Here is a 27,169-nt window from a genome sequence, read left to right on the forward strand (position 1 = left end):
TAGAATAATCCTAAAATTTGCAAGGAACCACAAAAGACCTCAAATAGCTAAAGCAATCTTGAAAAAGAAAAACCAGAGGCATCACAATTCCAGACTTCAAGTTATATTACAAAGCCATAGTCATCAAAACAGTATGGTACTGGCACAAAAATAGACACACAAATCAATGAAACAAAACAGAAAACCCAGAAATAAACCCACAATTATATGGTCAGTTAATCTTCAATGAAGGAGGAAAAGAATATACAATGGGAAAAAGACAGTCTTCAACAAATGGTTTTGGAAAAACTGAACAGCAACATGCAAAAGAATGAAACTGGACCACTTCCTTACACCATACACAAACACAAACTCAAAATGAATTAAAGATCTAAATGTGAGACCTGAACCATAAGAATCCTAGAAGACAGCAGAGGCAGTAATTTCTCTGACATCAGCCATAGCAACATCTTTCTGGATAGGTCTCCCGAGACAGGGGAAATAAAAGCAAAAATAAACTCCTGGGACCACATCAAAATAAAAAGCTCTTGCATAGCAAAGTAAACAGTCAACAAAACCAAAAGACAATCTAGTGAATGGGAGAAGATATTTGAAAATGACAGATCTGATAAAGGCTTAGTATCCAAAATATATAAAGAACTGCTACAACTCAACACCCAAAACACAAATAACCCAATTAAAAAATGGACAGAACAGGGCGCCTGGGTGGCTCAGTTGGTTAAGCGACTGCCTTCGGCTCAGGTCATGATCCTGGAGTCCCTGGATCGAGTCCCGCATCGGGCTCCCTGCTCGGCAGGGAGTCTGCTTTGCCCTCTGACCCTATCCCCTCTCATGTGTTCTCTCTCATTCTCGCTCTCTCAAAATAAATAAATAAAATCTTAAAAAAAAAAAAAAATGGACAGAACACATTAACAGACATTTCTCCAAAGAAGACATACAGATGGCCAACACACATGCAAAAATGTTCAACATGAATCATCAGGGAAATGCATATCAAAACTACAATGAGATATCACTTTACACCTATCAGAATGGCTAAAATCAACAACACAAGAAACAAGTGTTGGCAAGGATGATGTGAAAAAGGAACCCTCGTGCACTGTTGGTGGGAATGCAAACAGGTGCAAAAACAGTATGGAGGCTCCTCAAAAAGTTAAAAATAGAACTACCTTAGGATCCATTAATTGCACTATTGGGTAGTTTCCCAAAAATATGAAAACACTAATTCAAAAGGATACATGCACCCCATGTTTGTTGCAGCATTATTTACAATAGCCAAATTATGGAAGCAGCCCAAGTGTCCACTGGTAGATGAATGGATAACGAAGATATGTTACATATATACGATAGAATATTATTCAGCCATAACAAAGAATGAAATCTTGCCATTTGTAACAACATGGATGGAGCTAGAGAGTATAATGCTAAGCAAAGTCAGTCAGTCAGAGAGAGACAAATCCCATATGCTTTCATTCATACGTGGAATTTAAGAAACAAAACAAATGAGCAAAGGAGAAAAAGGGAGAGAGAGACAAACCAAGAAACGGACTCTTAACTATAGAGAACTGATGGTTACCAGAGAGAGGTGGGTGGGGGGATGAGGGAAATAGGCGAAGGGGATTAAAGAGTACACTTTTCATGAGCCCTGAGTAATGTACAGAATTGCTGAATCACTATATTGTACACTATATTGTACTCCCGCAGTTGCTAGACCCTGATAGCTCTGCCGCTAACCATACAGAACACTGTATGTTAACTATACTGGAGTTAAAATTTAAAAAATAAAAAAACAACAACAAAAAGGCTGGAAAGGAAGAGAAAACAAGTGGGAATATGCAGTGATGGGAAGGTGTGTGGGCGTGGGAGGGGAGGTTATGCTGGGTGGAAGTCGGTAGTCCAGGCAAGAAACAATGGTGCCAGAGTGGAAGAAGAGAAGTAGATGGATTTAAGAGGTATGTGTGGAGGTAAAACACCAGATTGGGTGATGGACTGAACATCTAAGGTGATGGAAGTTTGCAGGAAGAATGATTCCACAGTTTCTGGCTAGCATATCTTAATGGATAATGGTGCCATTCATCGAGATAGGGAACACCAAGAGGCCCAAACTTAGTAAAATAACGGATTTGCTTTGGGGCATGTTGAATATAAAATGCCTTTGAGGTATCAGGTAGGCAGACATATTACAGAGGTTTATCTTTCAGAATAAAGGTGGCTCCGGACAAAAAAATGTGTGAGCAACTGACATAGTTGGTAATGGGATTGTCCTGGTAGAAGAGGGCCTAAAACATAACCTTGAGTAAACAAAAACTGACAATGAGGGACCGGCAAATAAAACGAGGAAAGCCAAGCCAAGCCATAGAAGCCAAAAGAGAGTGTTATAAAAAGAAGTAATGCTCAAAACTGCTCAAAACAAGTAACTCTCAAACACTACTGAGAATTCTGGTTAAGTTAAAAACTGAAAAGTGTCTGTTAGATTTAACGACTTGGAAGCACCGCTAACTTCTGCCAGGGTTCTTGCCGAGGGTTCTTTCTATAGTGATGGAGGGAACAACGGATTGGAGTCTGTTAACGGCAGGTGAGCTGAAAACAGACAACTCGAGAAGTTTGGCAGTGCATAGGGGACGGGGAGGAGATAGGGAGTGGCCGCAGGAGGGCGATGGGGGACGATCAAGTTAATTTTGCTTCGTTTTCTTAAGTAGAAAAAAACATGGACATGTTTAAAAGACGACAGTAAAAATTCGAGCAGAGGGTGAGAATTTTAGGGAGTCACCCGACGGTCCCCCCCCTTATCTTCCCCTCCCGCGTTCTCTCCCCATCGCCTCCAGCTCCTCTCTCCCTTCCCCACCCCCACAACCCCAGGGCCCACCGCCACCCCAGCCCGCCTGCCCGCAGGCGTCTCCTCACCGCAATAGCCCCCTCGCTCAGGTGGCCCACCATGACTGCGCCGCGCCAACTCGCGCGCTCCGGCTTCTCCGCAGCCTCTGCTTCACTTACGGGACCCCACGCGCTCCAAAGCTTTTGCGCCAAGTAGCTGTAGGCACCACCCCCGTCTTCTGACATGCGCAAGTCACAGGGGCGGGCTTAGGGGCGGAGCAGCCACCGCATTGGCCGAGGTAGCCCACGTGACGTACCAGAGCCCGGGTTCAGGACCTAGTCACCCGACGACTGCGCCTGGGGCGGGGCCCCGAGCCGTGGGGCGCGCCGAGGATGACGCGGGTTCTTTCTCTGGGCGCGAGGTCCTGTACCGGAAGCTTTCCGAGACGGTCCTCGGGGGAAAAAACCTGGCTCGGCCTTTGACGGGCAGACCGACTGTGAGCCCAGAAGAGAGTTAGAGTTGTTCCCTGATAGCTCTGCTGCTAACCGTAGGCAAAGCAGTAACGATTCGTTCAGCAACCCGAGTGCCGAGCTCCCGCCATTGCTAGACCCTGAGCTTGGCACAGTGGGGAATTTCCGAAGGTAAATAGGATCCGGTCCCTGCCCTCAGAGGAGAGCATAGTCTGTCGAGGGAGTTACCGCAGTGAGTAGCCCTAACTCCAGGTAGACATAATATGGGCCTCAGGAGAGACGCAAAGTGTGTCTGCACGCACAGATGGAAAATCAGGGAAGGCTTCCTGGAGGAGGTGCCATTTGAACTTGGTCTTGAAGGGTGTGTGCAGATTTGCGAGGTGGACTCTGAGGGTAGGGATGCTCCCGGAAGAATGCATAACCTATGCAAAAACTAGAGAGGTGAATAGCCAGGCAAGCTGGGGATAGCTTTAAGTAGCTCAGAATAGTAGGGTACAAAGGAAGAGGTGAGACTTGGGCATTAGAAAATGAGCCCGGGGGTCAAATTTGTACTGGGCTTCCCTAAATGCTTGGAGGAGCATTGATTAAGGCAGAGGACTGACATCTGTTTCAGTGTGGAGGATGAATTGAATTTAGGGGGTAGGGTAGGGAACTGAGGACATGGAGACTAGTTATCCTGGAAAGGATGCCAGGCGAGAGATGGTGAGGACTTGAACTAAAGGAATGATCTGGGGATTGATCTGGGGATTGAACTGTGTGAGAGATAGAAACATTTGTTAATTTAATAGTAGCTAGGGAGAGAGAAAAATCTGGGATGTCTCAGGTTTCTGACTTGAGCTTGGGAAGATGGAGGTCTAAGAGGCAAGCCTGGTGTGTGGAACAAAGTAGGCCTTCAGTAAATATTTCTGAATAAAACAATGTTCAGTGAATAGGTGTGAGAGAAAATAGATCCTCAGCATGTAAATCACAGAAAAAGACCACAAGAATTGATTTTGTTGCTTCACATTTGCTTGAGTGAAATCTTTATTTTTTTCTAGAATTGTGCATTTGTAGAAATCTGAATTCCTTATTATTCATTTTATAGACCTAAAGTAGAATGGATCTGCCTGTGGATGAGTGGAAATCATACATATTTCAGAAGTGGTCTTTGCTCCCAAAGTCCATTCAGGACACAATTTCTACGGCAGACACTTTAAGGGATATCTTTCTTCACTCCTCTTCGCTGCTTCAGTAAGTGTGTGAAAGCTTTAACCTAAGAAATCTTGATCTAAGAAATGTTCTGTTTTGTCATTTGGTCTCAAGTTCTGTCTCCTTTTCATGGAAGGATTAAGTTCAGATTTTTATATTTTGGGGCATTCAGCAGTTCTTGCTATTTCCAGGTTTTCCTAACCTACTATTATAGAACAGGCAGGGATGCTAATGGCTTTTTTGGTGTCAGTGTTATGTTTCAGTATTCAATGCCTTCCTACAGAAACTCGACTGTGAACTTTGCCATCTCCCAAAAGATGTAGTGGACATTTACTAGCTACACATAGAAATTTGTAAGTGCTAAAATTGAGAAAGGACTTAAGTCATATAGTCTTACCCCAGTATTTTTCAAACTCTCTTGACTATTCTCAGTAAAAATACTGTTTTATTATCACAACCTAGTATGTACATACATATATAGAAAGTTGAAACAAGAGTTTCCCAAAACATCCAGTGAATTTTTATTGGTGCCAGCCACTGTGCTAGATGCTTAGAGCACAAAAAATACATTAGTGAGGGGCGCCTGGCTGGGTCAGTCAGTAGAGCATGTGAATCTTGGTCTTAGGGCCATGAGTTCAAGCCCCACATTGGGCAGTAGAGCTTACTTTAAAAAAAAAAAAAGAAAGAAAAATACATTAGTGAATAAAAAATAGACACAGGGGCACCTGGGTGGCTTAGTTGGTTAAGCAGCTGCCTTCGGCTCCTCCAGTCATGATCACAGGGTCCTGGGATCAAGCCCCATATCATCGGGCTCCCTGCTCAGCGGAGAGGCTGCTTCTCCCTCTCCTCCTGCCTGCTGCTCCCCCTGCTTGTGCTCTCTCTCTGTGTCAAATAAATAAATAAAATCTTTAAAAATAAATAAAAAATAGACACAGATCCTTACCCTTGAGGAGCTTAATTCTGGCAAGGAGAGACAGACAATAAACATAAATAAGCAAAGTATATAGTATTTAAAGGTGCTGAGTATAATAGAAAAAAAATTAAAATAGAACAGGGTAAGGGAAATAGGCAGTGCCAGGAGTGAGAGTGCAGATTGTAGTATTAAATAATGTGATCAGATGTGGTCTCATTGAAAAGATGGAAGTTGAGGGGCACCTGGGTGGCTCAGTCAGTTAAGTATCCAACTCTTGATTTCAGCTCAGGTCATGATCTCAGGGTTGTGAGATCAAGCCCCCCGTCAGTCTCCATGCTGAGCATGGAGCCTGCTTAAGATTCTCTTGTTCTCCTTCTGGCCCTCCACACTTGGGTGCACACGCTCTCTCTCTCTCTCTTAAAAAAAAAAAAAAAAGGTGGAAGTTGAGCCAAGTCTTGGAGATACAGAAGCTAACAAATCAGATATTTGAGAGAAGAGTACTCCAGACAGAGATCCCAGGTTGGGAGTGTGTCTGGCATGTTCAAGCAATAGCAAGAAAGCTAGTGTGAGTGAACAGAATAAGCCAAAGGGAGAAGAGCAGGAAATAACATCAGAGAGGCATGGGGATTGGGGGATAGCAGGTGGCACAAATCATGTTGGCCCTAAGTGCCTTGTCTTTTGACTCTGAGTAGGAAATTATTGCAGGGTGGGGTAGGCCGACTTCAAAAACTGATGCCCCCCCACCAGAAGTTGACCTTGAGATACAATTATCTGAGTGGTCCTAGCCTAGTCAGGTGACATCTTTAAAAGCAGAGCATTTTTTTCCAGCTGGTAGCATAAAGGAACTTCAAAGAGATTCAAACCATGAGATGTGAATGTGCTTGTGTTGACTTTGAAGATGGAGGGGGACCACATAAGGAATGCAGGAAGCCTCTATAAGCTAAGAGTAGTTCCTGGCTAATAGCCAGCAAGGAACTAAGGATGTCAGGCCTACAACTGTAAGGAACTGGCTTCTACCAAAAACCTGAATGACCTTAGAAGTGGATTCTTTCCCAGGTCTTCCATATAAGAGGTCACCTTGATTTCAGCCTTGTGAGACCCTTCTCAAGAGAACTCAGCCAAGCTCACCTGCACTTCTGATCTATAGACTGTGAGGATAATAAATGGGTATTTAAGCTGCTGAAGTTGTGGTATTGGTTACACAACAGAAGAAAACTAATTCACAGGGTTTTGAGAGAATGGTACAATCTGATAATATTTTAAAGCAGAGGTCAGCAAACTACAGCTGCAGTGTAAATCCATCTTGCTGCCTGTTTTTATATGGCCATCAGCTAAGAATGGTTTTTACAGGTAAGCGTTTAGTTGATTTGATGATAGGGAACACTTGCTTTGAACCCCAATTAAGCAAAATCCATTAAAAAAATAAAGACGGGTGGCTCAATCAGTTAAGCGTCTGACTCTTGGGTTCAGCTCAGGTCATGATCTCAGGGTCCTGGGATTGAGCCCCATGTGGAACTCTGTGCTTGGTGGGCAGTCTGTTTGAGATTCTCTTCCTCTCCCTCTGCCCCCCCAAATAAATAAATAAATCTTAAAATAAAATTAAAATTTAAAAAAAATTTCATTCTCATTAGTAGACCTGTATTACATGGGGCACCTGGCCTGCTCAGTCAGAGGAACATGTGACTCTTAATCTCAGGGTCATGAGTTCGAGCCCCAAGGTGGGGATAGAAATTGCTAAAAAAAAATTTTTTTTAAGTAGACCTGTGGGGCACCTGGGTGGCTCAGTCAGTTAAGCGTCTGCCTTTGGCTCAGGTCATGATCCTGGAGTCCTGGGATCAAGCCCCACGTCCTGCTCCCTGGGGAGTCTACTTCTCCCTCTGCCACTCCCCCCTCTTGCGTGTGCACACTCTCTCTCTCTCTGTCTCACTCTTTCTCTCTCAAATACTTTTTAAAAGTAGATCTGTATTACAAAAAATAGACTCAATTATTTTTTAATTTTATCAAACATTTTATAGAAATTTGTCTTCTCTTATAGAAATACCTCTGTAATAGCCTTGATTTTCCTCTTGGCCCAAAAAACCTGAATATTTACTCTCTGACTTTCCACAGGAAAAGTTTGCTGACTCCTGTTTCAAGAGATCACTCTGACTACAGTGTTGAGAATAGGCTATAGAAGAAAGGGTGTAATTAGAGAAACCTGTTGGGAGGCTCTTGCATTAATCCAGGTGAGAGATGAGGTGATGATAATTTGGACCAGGGTGGTAGTGGTAAGGATGATGAGAAGTGGCTAGATTCTGAAGGTAGACTTAACAGCATTCCCTGAAAGATGAGATGTGCTGTGTTAGAGAATGAGAGAAGTAAAAAGTGGCTCTGGGGATACAGGCCTAAGAAGAATGAAATTACCATCATCTGGGGGGGGCGGCAGATGGAGCTGTTTTGGGAAAGATGATCAGGGGTTCATCGTTCAGTTTGAGATGTCTAGTAGACAGCCAAGTGGAGCTTTCTAAATGAGCATGGCATTTAGGAGAGAGCACTGGGCTAGATATAGAAATTTGGGAGTCATACATGGGATTTCAAGTCACAGACTGGATAAGTTTCACCATGGAAGAGAGTGTAGATGCTTACTGCATATGATGTACTTCGATATTTTCCTCTATCTCATTTTAAAAATACTAATTAGGGGTGCCTGGGTGCCTCAGTTGGTTAAGCGTCCGACTCTTGATTTTGGCTCAGATGGTGATCTCAGGGTCCTGGGATCCAGCCCTGTGTGGGGCTCTGCGTTTGGTGGGGAGTCTGCTTGGCATTTTGTCCCTCTCCCTCCACCCCACCCTTGCGTGCTCTCTCTCCTCCCTCCCTCTCTCTCACTTTCTCCCTCTCTCTTAAATAAGTAAATCTTTAAAAAATACAAATAGGGGCGCCTGGGTGGCTCAGTTGGTTAAGCGGCTACTTTCAGCTCAGGTCATGATCTCAGGGTCCTGAGATCAAGCCGCACATTAGGCTCCCTGCTCAGTGGGGAGTCTGCTGCTCCCTCTCCCTCTGCTGCTCCCCCTGGTTGTGCTCTCACGCTCTCAGGTAAATAAATAAAACCTTAAAAAAAAAAAAAAGAATAGAAATTTAAAAATTAAAAATACAAATTAAAAAAAATTTTCAAATAAAAAAATAAAAATACTAATCAGGGGGCACCTGGGTGGCACAGTTAGTTAAGCCACCAACTCTTGGTTTTGGCTCATGTCATGATCTCAGGGTTGTGGGATCAAGCCCATGTTAGGCTCTGCACTCAGCATAGAGTCTGCTTAAGACTCTCCCTCTCCCCTCCCCCAAAATAAAGAAATAAAATCTTTAAAAAATAATAGTAATCAGGACCCACTAAATTGATTTCATGACCCACTCAGTCGTGACCTACAATTTGAAAAATAATGTCTAAAGCTCTGCAGGATGTGTGGATTCCCTTTACAGAATTTCCAAAGATGATAGATACCTATTGATGAAAATATTAATAGGCAGAGTTATCCGAAGATAATTTGATATGGTTTACTACCAGCAAGATGTCATAATCCACAAGAGTCATTTGAACTTTTGGTGCACTGAAAGGAATATAAATCAAGAGAATTTGCCTGGTCATTTAAAATTGGAGTTCCTCCTGAGTCCAGCCTAGGCTGTCTTTCCTTTCCACTCTGTATTCTCAACTGATAACAGTCTCATTCACACCCGTGACATCGGTTATGTCCTATATGCTAATTACCCTGAAAATTATATGTCCAGCCCTCACCTCTCTTCTGAGACTCAAATCTCTAAATCCAGCGGACTACTTGAAGTCTCAAAGATACTTAAAATTCAGGGGCTCCTGGGTGGCTCTGTCTGTTAAGTGTCTGCCTTTGGCTCAGGTCATGATCCCAGGGTCCTGGGATTGAGCCCCACGTTGGGCTCCCTGCTCAGAGGGAAGCCTGCTTCTCCCTCTCTCTCTGCCTGCCGCTCCCCCTGCTTGGGCTCTCTCTCTCTCTCTGTTAAATAAATAAATAAAATCTTTAAAAAAAAACAACAACCCTGGGGCGCCTGGGTGGCTCAGATGGTTAAGCGTCTACCTTCGGCTCAGGTCATGATCCCAGGGTCCTGGTATCGAGTCCCGCATCAGGCTCCCTGCTCCTTGGGAGCCTGCTTCTCCCTCTGCCCCTCTCTCTCTCTCTCTCTGTCTCTCATGAATAAAAAAAAAAAAAATCCTTAAAATTCAACATATCCATAACCAAACTCATAGTCCCTTACAGTGGTCCCTGTTTTAGTGACTTGCACTGCCTTATTTCAGTTCCTAAAGCTAGAAACCTATGAACCATTCTGTATCTAAAATTAACTCATTGGGGGTTGCCTGGCTGGCTTAGTCAGTGGAACATGCAACTCTTGATCTTGGGATCATGAGTTTGAGCCCCACATTGGGTGTAGAGATTACAAAAAAAATAAATAAATAAATGTTTAAAAAAATAGGGGAGGCCCAAACAGTAGGTTTACCTCCTAGGACATTTACTGAGTTCTCAGGAAGTGCAAGAGGCCAACCAAAAAGGCAGAATAAAATTCCTACAGTCTTTTTTTTTTTTAAGATTTTATTTATTTATTTGACAGAGAGAGACACAGCGAGAGGGAACACAAGCAGGGGGAGTGGGAGAGGGAGAAGCAGGCTTCCCTCGGAGCAGGGAGCCGGATGTGGGGCTCGATCCCAGGACCCTGGGATCATGACCCGACCTGAAGGCACACACTTAACGACTGAGCCACCCGGGTGCCCCAAATTCCTACAGAAAGGGGCTTGGCACAAACATTCTCCCTGTTAAGACATTTGCCGGATTTTGAACATCTGTGGTATGGTAGGTTAAAAATCTAAGCTCAAGGGGCGCCTGGGTGGCTCAGTCGTTAAGCATCTGCCTTCGGCTCGGGTCATGATCCCAGGGTCCTGGGATCGAGCCCCTCATCGGGCTCTCTGCTCCACCAGAAGCCTGCTTCTCCCTCTCCCACTCACCCTGCTTGTGTTCCTGCTCTCGCTGTCTCTCTGTCAAATAAATAAAATCTTTAAAAAACAAACAAACCCCTGAAACAAATAATACATTATATGTTAGTAAAAAAAAAAACAAAAAACAAAATGGTAGCCCAACCCTGATCCAACTCAATTTTCAGTTAGATGAAGGTTGGCCAGCCCCTCATCCTATCTGCCTAACATAGGAGAAGGGGGACTTTGACAGTGGAAAATGTCATCTAGCTTTATTATGTCCTCTATGCATAGTCAAGAATACAGTAAAAGATTACTAGACACGTGGGGCACCTGGCGGGCTCAGTCGGAAGAGTTTGTGACTTTTTTTTTAAGATTTTTATTTATTTATTTGACAGAGACAGCAAGAGAGGGAACACAAGCAAGGGGAGTGGGAGAGGGAGAAGCAGGCTTCCCATTGAGCAGGGAGCCCGACGTGGGGCTTGATCCCAGGACCCTGGGATCATGACCTGAGCCGAAGGCAGATGCTTAACAACTGAGCCACCCAGGTGCCCCGAGTTTGTGACTCTTCATCTCAGGGTCATGAGTTTGAGCCCCATGTTGGGGGTAAAGATTACATAAAAAAATTTTTTAAATAAAAAGGAATAAAATACCTTTCAAAAATGAATGCAAAATAAAGGTATTTTCAGACAAAAAAATAATAATAATTCTGAGAGACCATCTTCTGCAGATTAGAGCCTAAAGAAATACTGAAGGAAGTTCTTAGGTTAAAGAAAAATCATCCCAGATAGAAGCATGCAATTGCAGAAAGGAAGGAAAGGTACCAGAAAAGATAAATATGTGACTAAATATTTTAAAAATTATTATTTAAAACAATGATAATAATAATGTTACAGGACTTAGAACATTTAGAAGTGAGACATGATAATAGACAAATGGGCAAATGGAGGTAAATTGTTTTAAGGTTCTTCTATATAATTTGGGAAATGACAAAAGTACTAGCTGAAGATGGTAAATAAATGGATTCATTTTGTAATCCCCAGGATAACCACGAAACATTTAAAATTTTGTAATAAAATCAAGTTAATTCTCCCCCTTTTCCTATGTGGTAGGCGTATATTCCAATGTTCTCTGCATCCTAATCCCTGGAATTTACGAATATGCTGGGTTATGTGGCAGAGAGAAATTAAGTTTGCAGATGGAATTAAGGTTGCCAATGAGCCAAGTTTAAGATAGGCAGAGTAGCCTGGATTATCCCTGTGAGGCCAGTATAATCACAAGAATCCTTAAAAATGGAGAAAAGAAGCAGAAGTGTTAGAGGGAGATAGAATTAGTGGGAGAATTGTGAGAGAGACACAGCATTGCTGGTTTTGAAGGTAGAGAAAGGGAGCCACAAGCCAGAGAATGCAGGCAGCCTCTAAAAACTGGAAAAGGTGAGAAAACAGATTCTTCCCTGGAGCCTCCAGAAAGCAACACATCTTTACCAACACCTTGATTTTAGCCCAGTGAGCCCCATGACAGAACTGTAAAATAACACATTTTTGTTTTAAGCCACTAATTTGGTGGGAATTTGTTACAGCAGTGACAAAAAAAACAATGCACGTCCTTGACCTCCCCACTCCTGTTCTCAGCATATGGGCCTTCTTTCAGTTCTTGATGTGCACTCTGCTTCTCCTTGCCATGTAGCCTTGATTTCTTCTGCCTGAAATGCTTTCCCTGGCTTCTCTCTCCTCCTCTACACCCGAATTAAGTTCTGCTTAATTCAGAACTTCAGGGTCAGCCAGATCTTTCATCAGGAAAGCCTTCCCTGAGTCCCAGCTGGCTCACCTTCATTTTTTATACATTTATAACACTACATAGCTTTCCTTTTTATATTTGTGTAATCATTTGCTTACTGTCTATCTTCACCGCTAAACTATAAACTCCATGAGGGCAGAGATCTTGCCTGTGTCTGTCTTTCAATGTTAACATCTTTATCTTTGTGCAGGCAGCTATCAACAGTGTCTCACACAGGGCAGGCACTCAGATTTTAGTTGAAAGAAATAATGAGCACAGTGTTGAGCCTTGGCAATTCAGTAGGTACAATTAGGGTAATAGTTGGGTTTGGGGTTTTGTGTGTGTGTTTTGTTTTTGTTTTTTGTCCGCTTGTTTTCTTTTTCACAAATGTTCATAAGATAGAAATACATTCTCATCATATTTGAAATGATATTTAATGAAGTTAACAGGAAAGTTTCTCCTTTACCCTTCTCCTCATTCAGTTCCACAGAAATAACCACCGTTTATTGGAGTTTTCTAGTTCTTTTTATGTATTCTCATACAATTGTAGATAAGTATATACATATCTGTTTCTTTATTCTGTTAGATTATATTATGTGCTTTGTTCTAGGATGTTTTCTCCAATGTCACACCTTGATCTTTCTGGCAACCCTGTGATATTACTTGTATAGTTACACCATAATGTAGTTGTTCTTTCCCTGTTGAGGGGTAATTATATTATTTCCAGTTGTTGTATTTTTACTGTTAACAAACCATGTGTCCGTGAACAACTTTTTTTTTTTTAAGATTTTATTTATTTATTTGTCAGAGAGAGAGAGAGTGAGAATGAGCACAAGCAGGGGGAGCAATAGGCAGAGGGAGAAGCAGGCTCCCTGCTGAGCAAGGAGCCTGATGCGGGACTCAATCCCAGGACCCTGGGATCATGACCTGAGCCGAAGGCAGATGCTTAACCGACTGAGCCACCCAGGCATCCAAATAACTTTTTTTATATGTTTTTGTACACATATTTAAGAATTTAAGATAGATTCTTAGAAGAGGAATGGTTACAATCACTTGTTACAAGCATTTTAAAATTTAATAAGCACTGACAAATTGTCTTCCAAAAAGACTTCACCAGTTTACCATGAACAATGTATGAAAATCACTTCCCTATAATCCTTGCCGACACTAGAAAGCAAGTCTTTAATTTTGCCAAACTTCAGGACAAAAGTGTCTAGTGGTTGTTTTGTTTGTTTGTTTTGCATTTTTCTGATTACTAGTGAAGGAATGCATCGTTTCTGACATCACAATCCACCTGTATTCTGCAAACTGTTCATTTGTGTCCTTTGCCCATTTTTCTACTGGGTTGTCTGTCTTTCTCTTACGAATTTATAGGAGATCTTCAAAATTCTGGGCATATAGTTCTTTGCTATTTTTGTGACTAATTTTTCTCCCAGTCTATTATTCATCTTTATTTTACTTGCCGCGTTTTGCATTGTATATAAATTGTGTGTATTTTCATTTTTATAAAAGTATATCTGTCATTTTTTTAAATTTTTATTGTTATGTTAATCATCATACATTACATCATTAGTTTTTGATGTAGTGTTCCATGATTCATTGTTTGTGCGTAACACCCAGTGCTCCATGCAGAACGTGCCCTCTTTAATACCCATCACCAGGCTAACCCATCCTCCTACCCCCCTCCCCTCTGTCATTTTTTTTAATGGCTTCTGAGTTATGTCTCTTGCTTAGGATGGTCTACTCCAAGATTATAAAAATATTCTTTATTTTCTTCTAACTTTTTTTTTTGTAGTTTTGTGTTTTTGTTTTCACTATCAAATCCATCTGGAATTTATTTATTTATTTAAAGATTTCATTTATTTATTTGTCAGAGAGAGAGAGAGAGCACAAGCAGGGCAAGTGGCAGGCGGAGGGAGAAGCAGGCTCCCTGCTGAGCGAAGAGCCCAATGCGGGACTCAATCCCAGGACCCTGGGATCATGACCTGAGCCCAAGGCAGATGCTTAATGATTGAGCCACCCAGGCACCCCTGAAATTTATTTTTGTGTATAATGTGAGAGAGTGTTCTAACCTTTTTCCCGATAATTTTCTTCAGCATTTATTGAATAGTCCATTCTTTCCTTAGTGGTTCAAAATGCCATGTTAAAAATTAAATTCACACTTAACCCATAAATTTGTTTCTAGACTCTATTTCTATGCCAAAACCAAAGGGTTTTTACTGTGACTTTAGAGTATCATATTAAAATTCTGTCAGTTTCAAGTGACAGAAACCTAGCTCAAATTAGGAAATTTATGCACTATGAAACTAGGATATCCAAAGGCAGATCTGTTTTCAAGCAGCGTTGAATCCAGGGCCTCAGATGGCATTAGACTCTGTATCTCTTCATCTCTCGGACAAACTCTACACCTGATGGGCATAATAAACACTGGTAGCCTTGGGCACATTCTGAACCACAAGAAACCACAAGAAAAGAGTGTTTGGCACTCTTTCCTGAGAGTTTTGGCAGAAAAGGTCTGGATTGGACTCCAGTCAACCTGATTTTGACTGCCTGGTGAATCCTTTCAATAAAAGGTTTAGGGCCTTTCTGATTGGCTAGGCCTATAGCACATGCTCAACCCTGTTGCCACATTGGGGTCTTCCCTACTTCAACCACAAGAAATGTTTTTCTCCCTGAGATTTTATTACCAGAAGTAGAAGGAAGGAGCACTCGAAAACATGGAAGGCCAAGTTCCCACACACATATATACTCATTCTTTTTCAAGAATATCTTGGCTATTTTCTGTACATTTCCCCCTTGTAACTTTTGTAGGTCTGTCAGGTTCCATAAAAAATGTTGGGGTTTTGATGGGGATTATGTTGGATTTATAGATTCATTTAGGGAGACTTGACATCTTTACAATATTAAATTTCCTCATCCAAGTAAAGGGTATGTCTTGTCATTTCTTTAGGGCTTCTTTTACATCCTTAAGTAAAGTTTTATTGTTTTCTTTGTAGAAGTCTTGCACATTCCCACTTAGATTTATTCTTACTTATTGTAAGTTTTCATCATTATTGTGAATAAGACTTTTTCTCCCCCAATTACATTCTCTGATGATTGGTGGTATAAATAAAAGCTAGGAATTTTTTTCTCATCTTATAATTGGCCACCTAACTGTATTTTCACATTATTTTATTGTTTTTATGCCAATTCACTTGGAATTTTTAGGTAAATAGCTATATCTGCAAATAGTAATTCTCTTTTCCAATATTTTTACTCTTATTTTATCTTTTAATTATCATCGCATTAGTTAGACCTCCAGTGCAATATTGAATAGTAACAGCCATTTAGGACATTTGCCATAGGTTTATAGTACATACCCTTTTTCAGTTTAAGGAAAGTTGCCTATATTCTGTCATAAATAGGTATTGAATTTTATCAGATACTTTTTAAATTTTTTAAAATTTATTTTTTTTTTAAGATTTTATTTATTTATTTGACAGAGAGACACAGCGAGAGAAGGAACACAAGCAGGGGCAATGGGAGAGGGAGAAGCAGGCTACTCGCGGAGCAGGGAGCTGGATGTGGGGCTCGATCCCAGGACCCTGGGATCATGACCTGAGCTGAAGGCAGACGCTTAATGACTGAGGCACCCAGGCACCCCTATTTTTAATTTTTTAAAAAATTTATATATTTTCTTTTCAAGATTTTATTTATTTATTTGACAGAGAGAGAGACAGCAAGAGAGGGAATATAAGCAGGGGGAGTGGGAGAGGGAGAAGGCTCCCTGCTGATGCACTCAATCCCAGGACCCTGGGATCATGACCTGAGCCAAAGGCAGATGCTTAACGACTGAGCCACCCAGGCACCCCTAAAAATTTTTATTTATTTATTTGACAGAGACACAGCGAGAGAGGGAACACAAGCAAGTGGGAGTGGGAGAGGGAGAAGCAGGCTTCCCACTGAGCAGGGAGCCCGATGTGGGGCTCAATCCCAGGACCCTGGGATCATGACCTGAGCCGAAGGCAGACGCTTAACGACTGAGCCACCCAGGCTCCCCCAGATACTTTATTTTTATATATATTTTTATATATATTTTGGGTGGAACAGTCATTTTCTTTTTCTCTTTTCATCTGTTACTATAGGATTTACATTTATAGATTTATTGAAGTTGAACTGTTTTGGAGATAAACTCTATGTATTATCCATCATTTTTTTAACACATGGCTTGATTCAATTTTCTAATACTATTTTTAATTTTATATCTATGTTCATTAATTATATTACCTTACATGTTCTTGTGTATGTGTGTGTGCTCTGTCAACTCTTGGTATCTGGGTTTTGGTGGCTTTGTAGCATGTATTGAAGAGCTTCTCATTTTTTTCTATGCTCTGAAATAGTTCCTATAATGTAGGGATCATTTGATTCTTAAAGGCTAGTGGAAAAATCCTGTAAAAATATGTAAACTACGTGCCTTATTAAATGGAAATATTTTCGGGATGCCTGGGTGGCACAGTTGGTTAAGCGGCTGCCTTTGGCTCAGGTCATGATCCCAGGGTCCTGGGATCGAGTCCCGCATCAGGCTCCTTGCTCAGCGGGGAGCCTGTTTCTCCCTCTGCCTGACATTCCCCCTGCTTTCTGACAAATAAATAAATAAAATCTTTAAAAATATATTAAATAAATAAATGGAAATATTTCCCATTTTTAGTTGAATTTTTTATCAATAATATACACATAGTGCAAGAAGTCAAATAGTACTTCAAAGCTTATAAAGAAAAACAGCAACCCTTTGTTTCATTCTTCCCCATTCCTATTCCCCAGTGGATGCTGCTTTAACTGTTCTTTCTAGTATTTTATTTCATATTTCTAAACAGTATGCTAATACTGCTGTTTTTTGAATTTTTAGCTTTAGATGTCAAATTTTGCTCTCTTAACTCCAAATCACGTGTATATACTTTGTTTTTGCCTCATCCTCATAACTATATTATAGTTTATAACATACTATATTCAATAGAATATAATATTGGTTAAACAAATGTCTGTAAATACTACTCATATGAACCACGAAGTAGACTTCGAATTACAGTTCTCTTCTACACCTCTTGTTTTCCCTGGAGTTAATAATTGCCTCCATTTTAATTTTTTCAGTGTATCTTTCACTGCTTCATCCCCAAACTGCTTTACTTAGAACAAGTTAGTTCTGAAGACTTGTTTGTAAAACTATTCAATCATAATCAAAAGTGACCAAAACATTTAAACTTCTAATCTCTATATGCATGCCCATTAAATAAAAGTATGAATTGGGCCTTTAAAGTTTAAAGCCAGGCATACGCTTTTCTTTCTTGCTGATTTACAATCTTTGAGGAATATTTTCCCAAAATAGGTAACTTTTATCAGTATCGAAGACCTTTCGAGGCAGATGACTCTCCCCCACAATTAATAATATCTCACAGTGTCCTGGGAAATCCTAAACAGACTCATTATCCACCCTGTTTGTTTTGATTTTCTACTGATTCAACTGGCATACCTTGTTGGACCAGAAAGCAAGGAAGCACTCAAAGACTAATGGGTTTATATAAAAAAAGAACATAAGAGGGCGCCTGGGTGGCTCAGTTGGTTAAGCGACTGCCTTTGGCTCAGGTCATGATCCTGGAGTCCCGGGATCGAGTCCCGCATCGGGCTCCCTGCTCGGTGGGGAGTCTGCTTCTCCCTCTGACCCTCCTCCCTCTCATGCTCTCTGCCTCTCATTCTCTCTCTCTCAAATAAATAAATAAAATCTTTAAAAAAAAAAAAAAAGAACATAAGAGCCAAACTGAAGAGGTTCCCACTGGCCAAATTTAGGACAAATGGAGCATCAAAATATACTGTATTATAATAGTTTCTAACATTGAATTATTTTAAGTGTATAGTGATTATCAAAGACATAAATAAAAGAAAGAAAGGAAGGAGGAAGCATTTATCTTTACAGAAGAATGCCAATTAAAAATTTAGAAATAGATAGAACTAGAAAACCACCATTTTATGACCCAGGATAATAACTGATTGTGGCAATGGTCATCAATGGATGTTCAAAGAAGAAAGACCGTTGGAACAGTTTATTCACATGGTCTCAAAGTACGGCCCATAGATTACTTACATTGGAAAGATCCACAATCACCACTTTAACCAAATGACCAAACTTAGCATCACCAATGGGGACTACTTGACATTATATGTCTCCTGACTTGAAGCAGTAGGAAGTATACAGATTTAACTATGTACTAGTATCCTTGACAAGAATTGTTTAATCTGAATCTAAATCATGAGGAAGCAGTGAGACAAAACCAGAGTGTGGAACATTTCCTGGCCTTGAGTCTTCAAAAAAGTCAGTCATGAAAAACAAAAAAATTACTGGACTATCTTAAGAGACTGAAGAGAAATAACAACTAAATGTAGCACATTAAAACTTTGATCTTTGGGGTGCCTGGGTGGCTTAGTCGGTTGAGTGATGGACTCTTTATTTCAGCTCAGGTCGTGATCTCAGGGTTCTAGTGTCACAGGATTGCAGGGTTCTTGTGTCACAGAGTCAAAGAATGAATCTTGCGGACACAAGAGGGTGAAGTAAAGTGAAAGTTTATTAAGTGAAGGTGAGAGCAGAAAGCAAAGAAGCTCTCTAGAGTGAGAGGGGTCCTGAATGGATTGCCACTGAGGGTTTTTAGTGTCAGTCTTTTGAGAACTGACTGGGAAGCTTGTGGCCTTGAGATTCTTGTGCCCTCTTGGTTTGAGCAAGGACTATTGGTAACACCCTTAATGACTTAATTCTTTGAGGTTTGGTTATTTTCTATGATTACACTGTAACCACCAAAGAAAAATACTCCCTAACATCGGAGGCCAGGTGATCTGTTTCTTTATCTCTTGTTCACTCTGGCTTAGGGCTTCTGCCTGCCAGGAATAGTTTTAGAGCCCAGCTAAGGGTCTGCCTCTCCCTGCCTGTACCTTAACCCTTATTCACTAGGATCGAGTCCCTCATCGGGCTCTGTGCTCAGCAGAGTCTGCTTGTCCCTCTCCCTCTGCTCTTCCCCCCACTTGCTCTATCTCTAAAATAAATAAAATACTAAACAAAACAAAACTTTGATCCTGGATCAGGTTGGGGCAAATGGAAGAACATAAAAGATATTTTAGGAGTAATTGGGAAATTTTAATTTAAATATTTGAATTAGTGTTAATTTCTTTTAGGTCTGATAATGATAGTATGTGATATGAAGATATAAAACATTCTTATTCTTAGCAGAGGCCTACTGAAATGCTTAGAGGTGAACTTTCATGGTGATTGTACTCACCTTCAAATGGTTCAGGAAAAAACATGGATGTATGGGAGTTAATAAGCTATTGTTTCTCAGTACAATCTTCTGTACTCTGTGCTGAGGCTGGAACTTGATGCTTTGCCAGTTGACTCCCTGAGAGGCTTTCCCTCTGTAGGGGTCTAAAGAGAAAAGGCAAGACTGGAAAAAGAAACTTGGTTCTTTCTATCTGCTCCCTAATTAGAATCCACATGAAAAGAATGAAGTTGGACACTTACCTTATACCATATACAAAAGCTAACTCAGAATAGCCCAAGGACTTAAACTTCAGAGCTAAAACTATAAGACTTTTAGAAGAAAACCTAAGGTAAAACTTACGACATTGAAAAAAAAAGACGACATCGGCTGGCAATATTTTCTTGGATATAACACCAAAGACACTGGCAACAAAAGAAAAAATAGACAAATTGGACTTTGTGAAAATTAAAACTTTGTGCATAAAAAGATAATATCAACAGTAAAAAGGCAACACACAGAGAGGCACCTGACTGTAGAGCATGCAGCTCTTGATGTCAGGGTCGTAAGTTCAAACCCCACATTAGGCAGAGAGATTACTAAAAAAAATAAAAATAAAAATAAAAAAGATTTTTAAAAAGGCAACCCACAGAATGGGAGAAAATATTGGCAAATCACGTATCTGATAAGGGATTAATATTTAGAATATATAGAAAACTCTTAGACTCAACAGCAAGAGAACAGCCTGATTAAAAATGGGCAAAAGGGGCACCTGGGTGGCTCAGTCGGTTAAGCGTCTGCCTCCAGTTCAGGTCATGATCCGGAGTCCTGGGATCAAGCTTCACATTGGGCACCTTGTTCAGCGGGGAGTCTGCTTCTCCCTCTCCTTTGACCCTCCCCACTGCTTGTGCTCTCACTCACTCTCTCTCTCTCCCAAATGAATAAATAATAATTATAATAAAAACCTTTAAAAAATGGGCAAAGGACTTGAATAGACATTTCTCCAAAGAGGATATATAAATGGCCAACAAGCACATGAAAAGGTGCTCTTGAAATCACCAATCACTAGGGAAATGCAAATCAAAACTACAGTGAGATAGCACCTCACATTCATTAGGATGGCTACTAGGGAAAACAAACAGAAAATAGCACGTGTCGGTGAGGATGTGGAGAAACTGGAGCCTTTGTGCCTTGCTGGTGGGAATGTAAAGTGGTATAGCCACTATGGAGAACAGTATAATTCCTCAAAAAATTAGAACTAGAGGGGCGCCTAGGTGGCTCAGTTGGTTAATTGTCTGTCTTCAGCTTGGGTCATGATCCCAGGGTTCTGGGATAGAGCCCCACGCTGGGCTCCCTGCTCAGTGGGGAGTCTGCTTCTCCCTCTGCCTCTCCCCCAGCTGGTGCTCTCTCTCTCTCAAATAAGTAAATAAAATCTTAAAAAAAATAAATAAATAAAACTAGAGGGGTGCCTGGGTGGCTCAGTCGGTTGAGCGGCTGCCTTCGGCTCGGGTTGTGATCCCAGAGTCCTGGGATTGAGCCCCACATCGGGCTACCTGCTCAGTGGAGAGCCTGCTTCTCCCTCTCCCTCTGCCTGCCTCTCTGCCTACTTGTGCTTTCTCTCTCTCTCTGTCAAATAAATAAATAAAATCTTTAAAAAAAAAAACTAGAATTAACTATATGATCCAGCAACCCCACTTTTGCATTTATACCTCAAAAAATTGAAAACAGAACTTGAACAGGTATTTGCACACCAGTGTTCTTGGCAGTATTTTTCACAATAGCCAAAAATGGAAACAACCCAAATGTCCGTCCACAGATGAATGGATTGACAAAATTTGGTATATACATACAATAGAATTTTATGCATCCATAAAAGGAGATGAAATTCTGGTACATGCTACAACATGGATGAATCTTGGAATAGTATGCTAAGTGAAATAAGCCAGGCATAAAAGGATAAATATTATATGATTCCATTTATCTGAAGTACCTAGAACAGACAAATTCATAGAGACAGAACATAGAATAGAGGTTACCAGGGGCTAAGGAGAAGGGAGAAGGAGCAGTGGGGAGTTATCTTTTAATGAGTACAGAATTTCAGTTTGGGATGGTGACAAAGTTCTGGAAATGGATGGTGGTAATGATTGTACAACATTATAAATGTACATTAAGTACTTTAAGTACTGAACTGTACACTTAAAAATGGATAAAATGTAAATTTGTAGTGTGTATTTTACCACCATAAAAAAATTAGAGAAATTGTTTTACTTCCTCAAATTTTTATCATACTATTCCAGAAGAAAATTTGATATTAAAAAAAAGATAGAACATCCATTTGCTTTTCTTTTTTTTTATATAAAGATTTTTTATTTATTTATTTGAGAGAGAGAATGAGAGTGCGAGAGGGAAGAGGGTCAGAGGGAGAAGCAGACCCCCTGCCGAGCAGGGAGCCCGATGCGGGACTCGATCCCGGGACTCCAGGATCATGACCTGAGCCGAAGGCAGTCGCTTAACCAACTGAGCCACCCAGGCACCACTCCATTTGCTTTTCAAAACTTTGAATCAATTACTGAGTTTACTTGGTGCCTGGAGAAGAGAATGAATTATTGCAGCTTAGTTCTTAATTGCCCTAAAGAACAATTACACAACATTGAATTTATCATCATTTTGGATTAAGATAAAGAATATCCATTGTTAGGCAAGAAGAATTTTGCTGTTCTTATGCACCACAGTCTTTTTGTTTGAACTAGGATTTTCAGGGTTAACCTAATTCAAAACAAAACAGAAAAAAAACAGACTCTATGGGGTACCAGATATGCATGGGGCATAGTCCTCATAATGTTTTAGACTGGAATAAATTTAGAACAGGCAAGCACACTTTTTTAAGATTTTATTTATTTATTTTAAAGAGAGAGCACCAGTGGGGGGAGGAGCAGAGGGGGAGGGACAAACAGACTCTGTGCTGAATGCAGAGCCCGATGTGGGGCTGGATCCCAGGACCCTGAGATCATGACCTGAGCTGAAATCAAGAGTTGGGATGCTTAACCAACTGAGCCACCCAGGTGCCCCAAATACATCTTTTAAGTTAAATAAAATCTTTTCTAATTTTCCTTTTTGTGTTATTTGAGACTTTTTCTATATTGTATTTAAATATTGATAAAATATTTGATATTAACTCATAATAGTAATGTTTTGTGAAATTTCAATATATACATACGGAGATGTATCATATTGAATCATAGTTTAAAAGATACTTCTTATTATGGGTCTTTGTAAACAAAAATTTGAAATACACTTTTCTAAACATTCTTCAGTTTTGATTTTGATTTCTTTGACCCAAAAGTTGCTTAAGAGAATTTTTAGTTTTCCCGTTATGCATATTTTACTTTATTGCTTTACAGTCAAAGAGAGAATATAGGGTATTCTATATTATTTCTCCTTGTTGGGAAAAATGTTTAGTCTCCATTGCCTGTGTGTATGTATATTTGTGTATGTATTAGATCAACTTTGTTAATTTTATTATTAACATAGAGCATTTGTATACTTATTTTTTTAGCTTTTCAGGTTAAAATAATTTCAGAATTACTTGCAAAAATAGTACCAAGAATTGCTGAGTGATATCCTTTGTTAAATAACAAAAAGTCAACCAAGTAAATTTTAAAAATCAAGTTGGCTTCATTAATTGATTCATAAATTGAGCAGCATCCTGGGGCGCCCGGGTGGCTCAGTCAGTTAAGCATCTGCCTTCCGCTCAGGTCGTAGTCCCAGGGGTCTGGGCTCAAGCCCCATATCAGGCTCCTTGATCAGCGGGGAGCCTGCTTCTCCCTCTCCCTCTACCCCTTCCCTCTGCTCATGTGCTCTCTCAAATAAATAGATAAATTTTTTAAAAAAAAAGTTGAGCAGCATCCCTTCTAGCAACTAGAGGGGAGCCCCAAAAGTCTACAGAAAAGGGAAGGTTTTTAAAGGTAGAGAGGGAGTGGGAAAAAAGGAAATTATTAGCAAAGAATCCATTATTTTAGGCAATGTCACCCGCCCCCATTCACATTACATGACCCAGACAACCTCACGTGTCCCAGTGTTTTGCAGCTACTCACTCCCATTTCAAGTTCAGTGGTTAGGAGCTTCCCTTGAAATAACAAATTTGTGCTCTTTTTTGTTTGTTTCTTCATGAAGACCAGAGGATGAGATGTTTTTAAAAAGTCTCTCTAGAGGTTACCTGGTGGGAAAGGAGCCCAACGCTCCCCCTTTCTACAGAGAAGAAGGAAACAAAAAATTTCAGAAGAAGGATTATATGGGAGCCACAGTGCTATACTCTAAGGTAAGGTACCCCCCAGCTCAGCAGGAGGGGCTGTGTTAACAATTTAGCAATGCATATTTCTTCACAAGATAGAAGCTTCTTGCTGAATTGTGTAGCCAGTGGTTGCTTTGTTTATCATTTGTGAATTGAATTTGTTAAAACTGGCAGAATTCTGCTGTTGGTTATATGCCGAAACAACAGGTAGTTTGTATTATATGTCCTGGATTCCACCCAGAAACTTCTCAAATTCCCTCAGATGCCTTGTAGCGCTATGGCTTATTGGACCCCTGGCTCTGCCTTGCCCGTGTCTGTCAGCTGTCACTGAATTGCGTGCCATTTTTATCTGATGAATGATGAGGCTGTTGGTTTGATAGTCCCAATTTAGAGAGCACCTCGATTTTTGGTTAGCCACGGTGTTAGTTTACAACCAGTATGACTTAGATTAAGTCTGAAAGGAAAATAAGCTCAGTTGCCGCAGCCTATTTGAACTCCATTTTGAAGGATGTCAACAGATACAGAAATACCTAGGAGATATCGTGGGTTTGGTTCCAGACTACCACAATAAAGCATGTCAAGTAAATTTTTTGGTTTCCCAGTGTGTATAAGAGTTGTTTACACCATACCATTGTCTGTTAAGTGTGCAAATAGCATGATGTCTAAAAAAACTGTATACCTTAATTTAAAATTCTTTATTGCTAAAAACAACACCACCATCTGAGCTTTCAGCAAGTCATCATCACTTATCCCAGCTCACTATAACAAATATAATAATGATGAACAGTTTGAAATATTGCAGGAATTAACGAAATGTGACACAGAGACACAGTATGAGCAAATGCTATTACATGGTGCTTTGATAGACTTGCTTGATGCAGGATTGCCACAAACCTTTAATTTGTAAAAGAAAGAAAAGAAAAGAAAATACTGTGTCCGCAAAGCACATTAAAATGAGGTGTGCCTGTATTTAAAATTAAGCATCCCTGAACTAGATTTTGATGAGAAAGAGTGACTTTTACCAATCTGCTGCCCTTATTGTCCTGCTTCCATGGTAGAAACTGAAGCAAGACCCCTGAGAGACTTCCTTCCATAACATTTAAAGAGATAAATATGGGCCTAAAGTAAGAATGAACCAATCCCCTGCACCAGGTCTGTGAAGATTATTAAAAGGATGAGTGTGAATTTGAAGGGTGTACCTCTACTCTGAATCTTCAACAGGGCTAAACTTGATGTTTGGAATTCGTTTTCCAACAACTATCAGACTTGGAACAACAGCCTCTCTAACTGATAAAGGCCCTGCTTTGTAATGTTATAAAGTATTTAGTGGAGTACTATAAGCATTAGTGAATGCTGGAGAATTATGATTCATTAGATGCAATGATACACTAATAAATGGCTTAATAGTTCTTTTTCAGGGCGCCTGGGTGGCTCAGTTGGTTAAGCGACTGCCTTCGGCTCAGGTCATGATCCTGGAGTCCCGGGATCAAGTCCCACATCGGGCTCCCTGCTCGGCGGGGAGTCTGCTTCTCCCTCTGACCCTCCTCCCTCTCATTCTCTCTGTCTCAAATAAATAAATGAAATCTTAAAAAAAAAAAATCTTTTTCAGAGCTAATCTCTTCAACTTTATGCATGTACATCAGAAATGTGATCCCATGGGAAGTTGTTAAAGGAAAACAAGTAAAAAGTGAAATCAGACAAAAAATTAAGGTTTGCTCTGAATGTGGAGGGAGATGAGCCTTCCTATTTCACGAAGCTAGTATTTTGGTGATTATGGTACTTCACAATTTTCTACAAAGCTGCTATTTTCTTTCTTTTTTAAAATAATTATTGTTTTTATCTGATTATAAAAGTACTATATTTTGTAATTTACTTGGAAAATAGAAGCATAAGGAATAAAAAAATCCCATAATCAATGATAGGCACTGTTAACATTTTTGCTTATATCCATCCAGACACTTTTTCCTCTGAAAATATGTTTTTCTTTTACAAAATTGGGATAATGCTGCACTTCCTGTTTTGTAATCTGCTTTTCTCCCTCAACAATTTATGACCATTTTCTCGTGTTACTAAATTTTCCACTAGCACATGATTTTTTACAGCTAGCTTAGTGTTTCATTACAGAGAACTATACTTGATTTAACATCTAATGTTGGCAGATTGCTTGGCATTGTAGAGCTACAAAGGAGCGTCTATGTAAATATTTTTACACATCTGATTGTTTTCTTAGGATGAATTCCTAGAAGAGCAATTGCTGGGTCAGTTGAATGTATTTCGTTAAGGCCTTTGGTACTTGATGCTGAATAGTTCTCTAGGAAAGAACTAGTTAACAACCCTTCTAGTAAAGTATGGGAGTGTTTGGGGTGCCTGGGTGGCTCAGATGGTTAAGCGTCTGCCTTCGGCTCAGGTCATGATCCCAGGGTCCTGGGATCACCCCACATCGGGCTCCCCGCTTGGCGAGGAGCCTGCTTCTCCCTCTCTCTCTACTGTTCCCCCTGCTTGTGCTCTCTCGCTCTCTCTCTGTCAAATAAATAAATAAAATCTTTAAAAAAAAAAAAGTATGGGAATATTCATTTCTCTATATCCTTAACAATACTAGTTATTAGGATTTTATTATTATTTTATCTATTTATTTGTTTTTAAAGATTTTATTTATTTATTTGAGAGAGAGCGGGAGAGAGCACAAGTGGGGGGAGAGGCAGAGGGCGAGGGAGAATCAGACTTCCTGCTGAGCAGGGAGCCCGATGTGGGGCTTGATCCTAGGACCCTGGGATCATGACCTGAGCCAAAGGCAGATGCTTATCCATCTGAGCCACCCAGGTGCCCCTCTATTTATGTTTGAATAGGAAATGTGTTTACATAGTTCGAATTCAAAAGGTACAAGAGTGTATATATAGTACAGTCTATTTCTTCTGTCCCCTAGCCACCTCTTACCCAATACCAGAAGCTAGCACTGTTAAATGTATCTTTCCAGGGGCGCCTGGGTAGCTCAATCAGTTAAGCTTCTGACTCTTGATTTCAGCTCAGGTCATGATCTCAAGGTCCTGATTTCAGGGCCTTAGGATCAAGCCCCACCTCAGGCTCCTCACTCAGTGCTCAGCAAGGAGTCCGCTGCAGTCTCTCCCTTTGCACCTCCTTCTGTACCTCCCCCTGCTCACATGCTCTCTCTCTTCTCTCTAAAGTAAATAAATAAATCTTTTTTTTAATGTATCTTTCCAGAGATACTTTGGCATATATAAATGAATACAAATACTCTCATTCCTGCACACACAACACTTTTTATGTAAATGACATTCTATATACACTGTTCAGCCCCATGCTTTTTTCACTTACTAGTATCTTGAAGATCATTCTACATCAGTACATCAAGAGCTTCCTTATTCTTTTCTTACAGCTACATGACATTCCGTAATATGGATGTATAGTTTATTTAACCACTGTCTTATAAATCTATATGTAGTTGATCTAAGTTG

The 27,169-nt window shown here is 40.4% G+C and overlaps 2 protein-coding genes across 8 annotated transcripts in view; one reads left to right on the forward strand and one right to left on the reverse strand.

Moving 5' to 3' along the window:
• Positions 1-3,062, reverse strand: part of RPA1 (replication protein A1) — a 73,962-nt gene extending 70,900 nt beyond the window's left edge. For all 3 annotated transcript variants that reach the window (XM_064582363.1, XM_045889621.2, XM_064582362.1), the window contains exon 1: positions 2,905-3,062. In XM_064582363.1, coding sequence (XP_064438433.1) covers positions 2,905-3,060 — 156 coding nt within the window. In that variant the 5' untranslated portion in view covers positions 3,061-3,062. The remainder of the gene's footprint in view (positions 1-2,904) is intronic.
• Positions 3,063-3,173: 111 nt separating this feature from the next.
• The window catches only part of SMYD4 (SET and MYND domain containing 4), a 51,540-nt gene continuing 27,544 nt past the window's right edge, over positions 3,174-27,169 (forward strand). For 3 of the 5 annotated variants that reach the window (XR_008507222.2, XM_054510988.2, XM_045889618.3), the window contains exons 1-3: positions 3,174-3,456; positions 4,370-4,515; positions 23,579-23,723. Coding sequence is in view for 4 of the 5 variants with exons in the window: in XM_054510988.2 (XP_054366963.1) it covers positions 4,382-4,515; positions 23,579-23,723 (279 nt within the window). In the remaining variant the exon portion in view is untranslated. Of the gene's footprint in view, positions 3,518-4,369; positions 4,516-7,495; positions 7,612-23,578; positions 23,724-27,169 lie in introns of those variants that run through there. The other 2 variants (XM_054510989.2, XM_054510990.2) reach the window with 2 other exon arrangements.

The sequence above is a fragment of the Mirounga angustirostris genome, unplaced genomic scaffold (genome assembly GCF_029215605.1).
Source record: "Mirounga angustirostris isolate CCGP_5_RB_7025 unplaced genomic scaffold, mMirAng1.0.hap1 SCAF_17, whole genome shotgun sequence".
NCBI lineage: Eukaryota > Metazoa > Chordata > Mammalia > Carnivora > Phocidae > Mirounga > Mirounga angustirostris.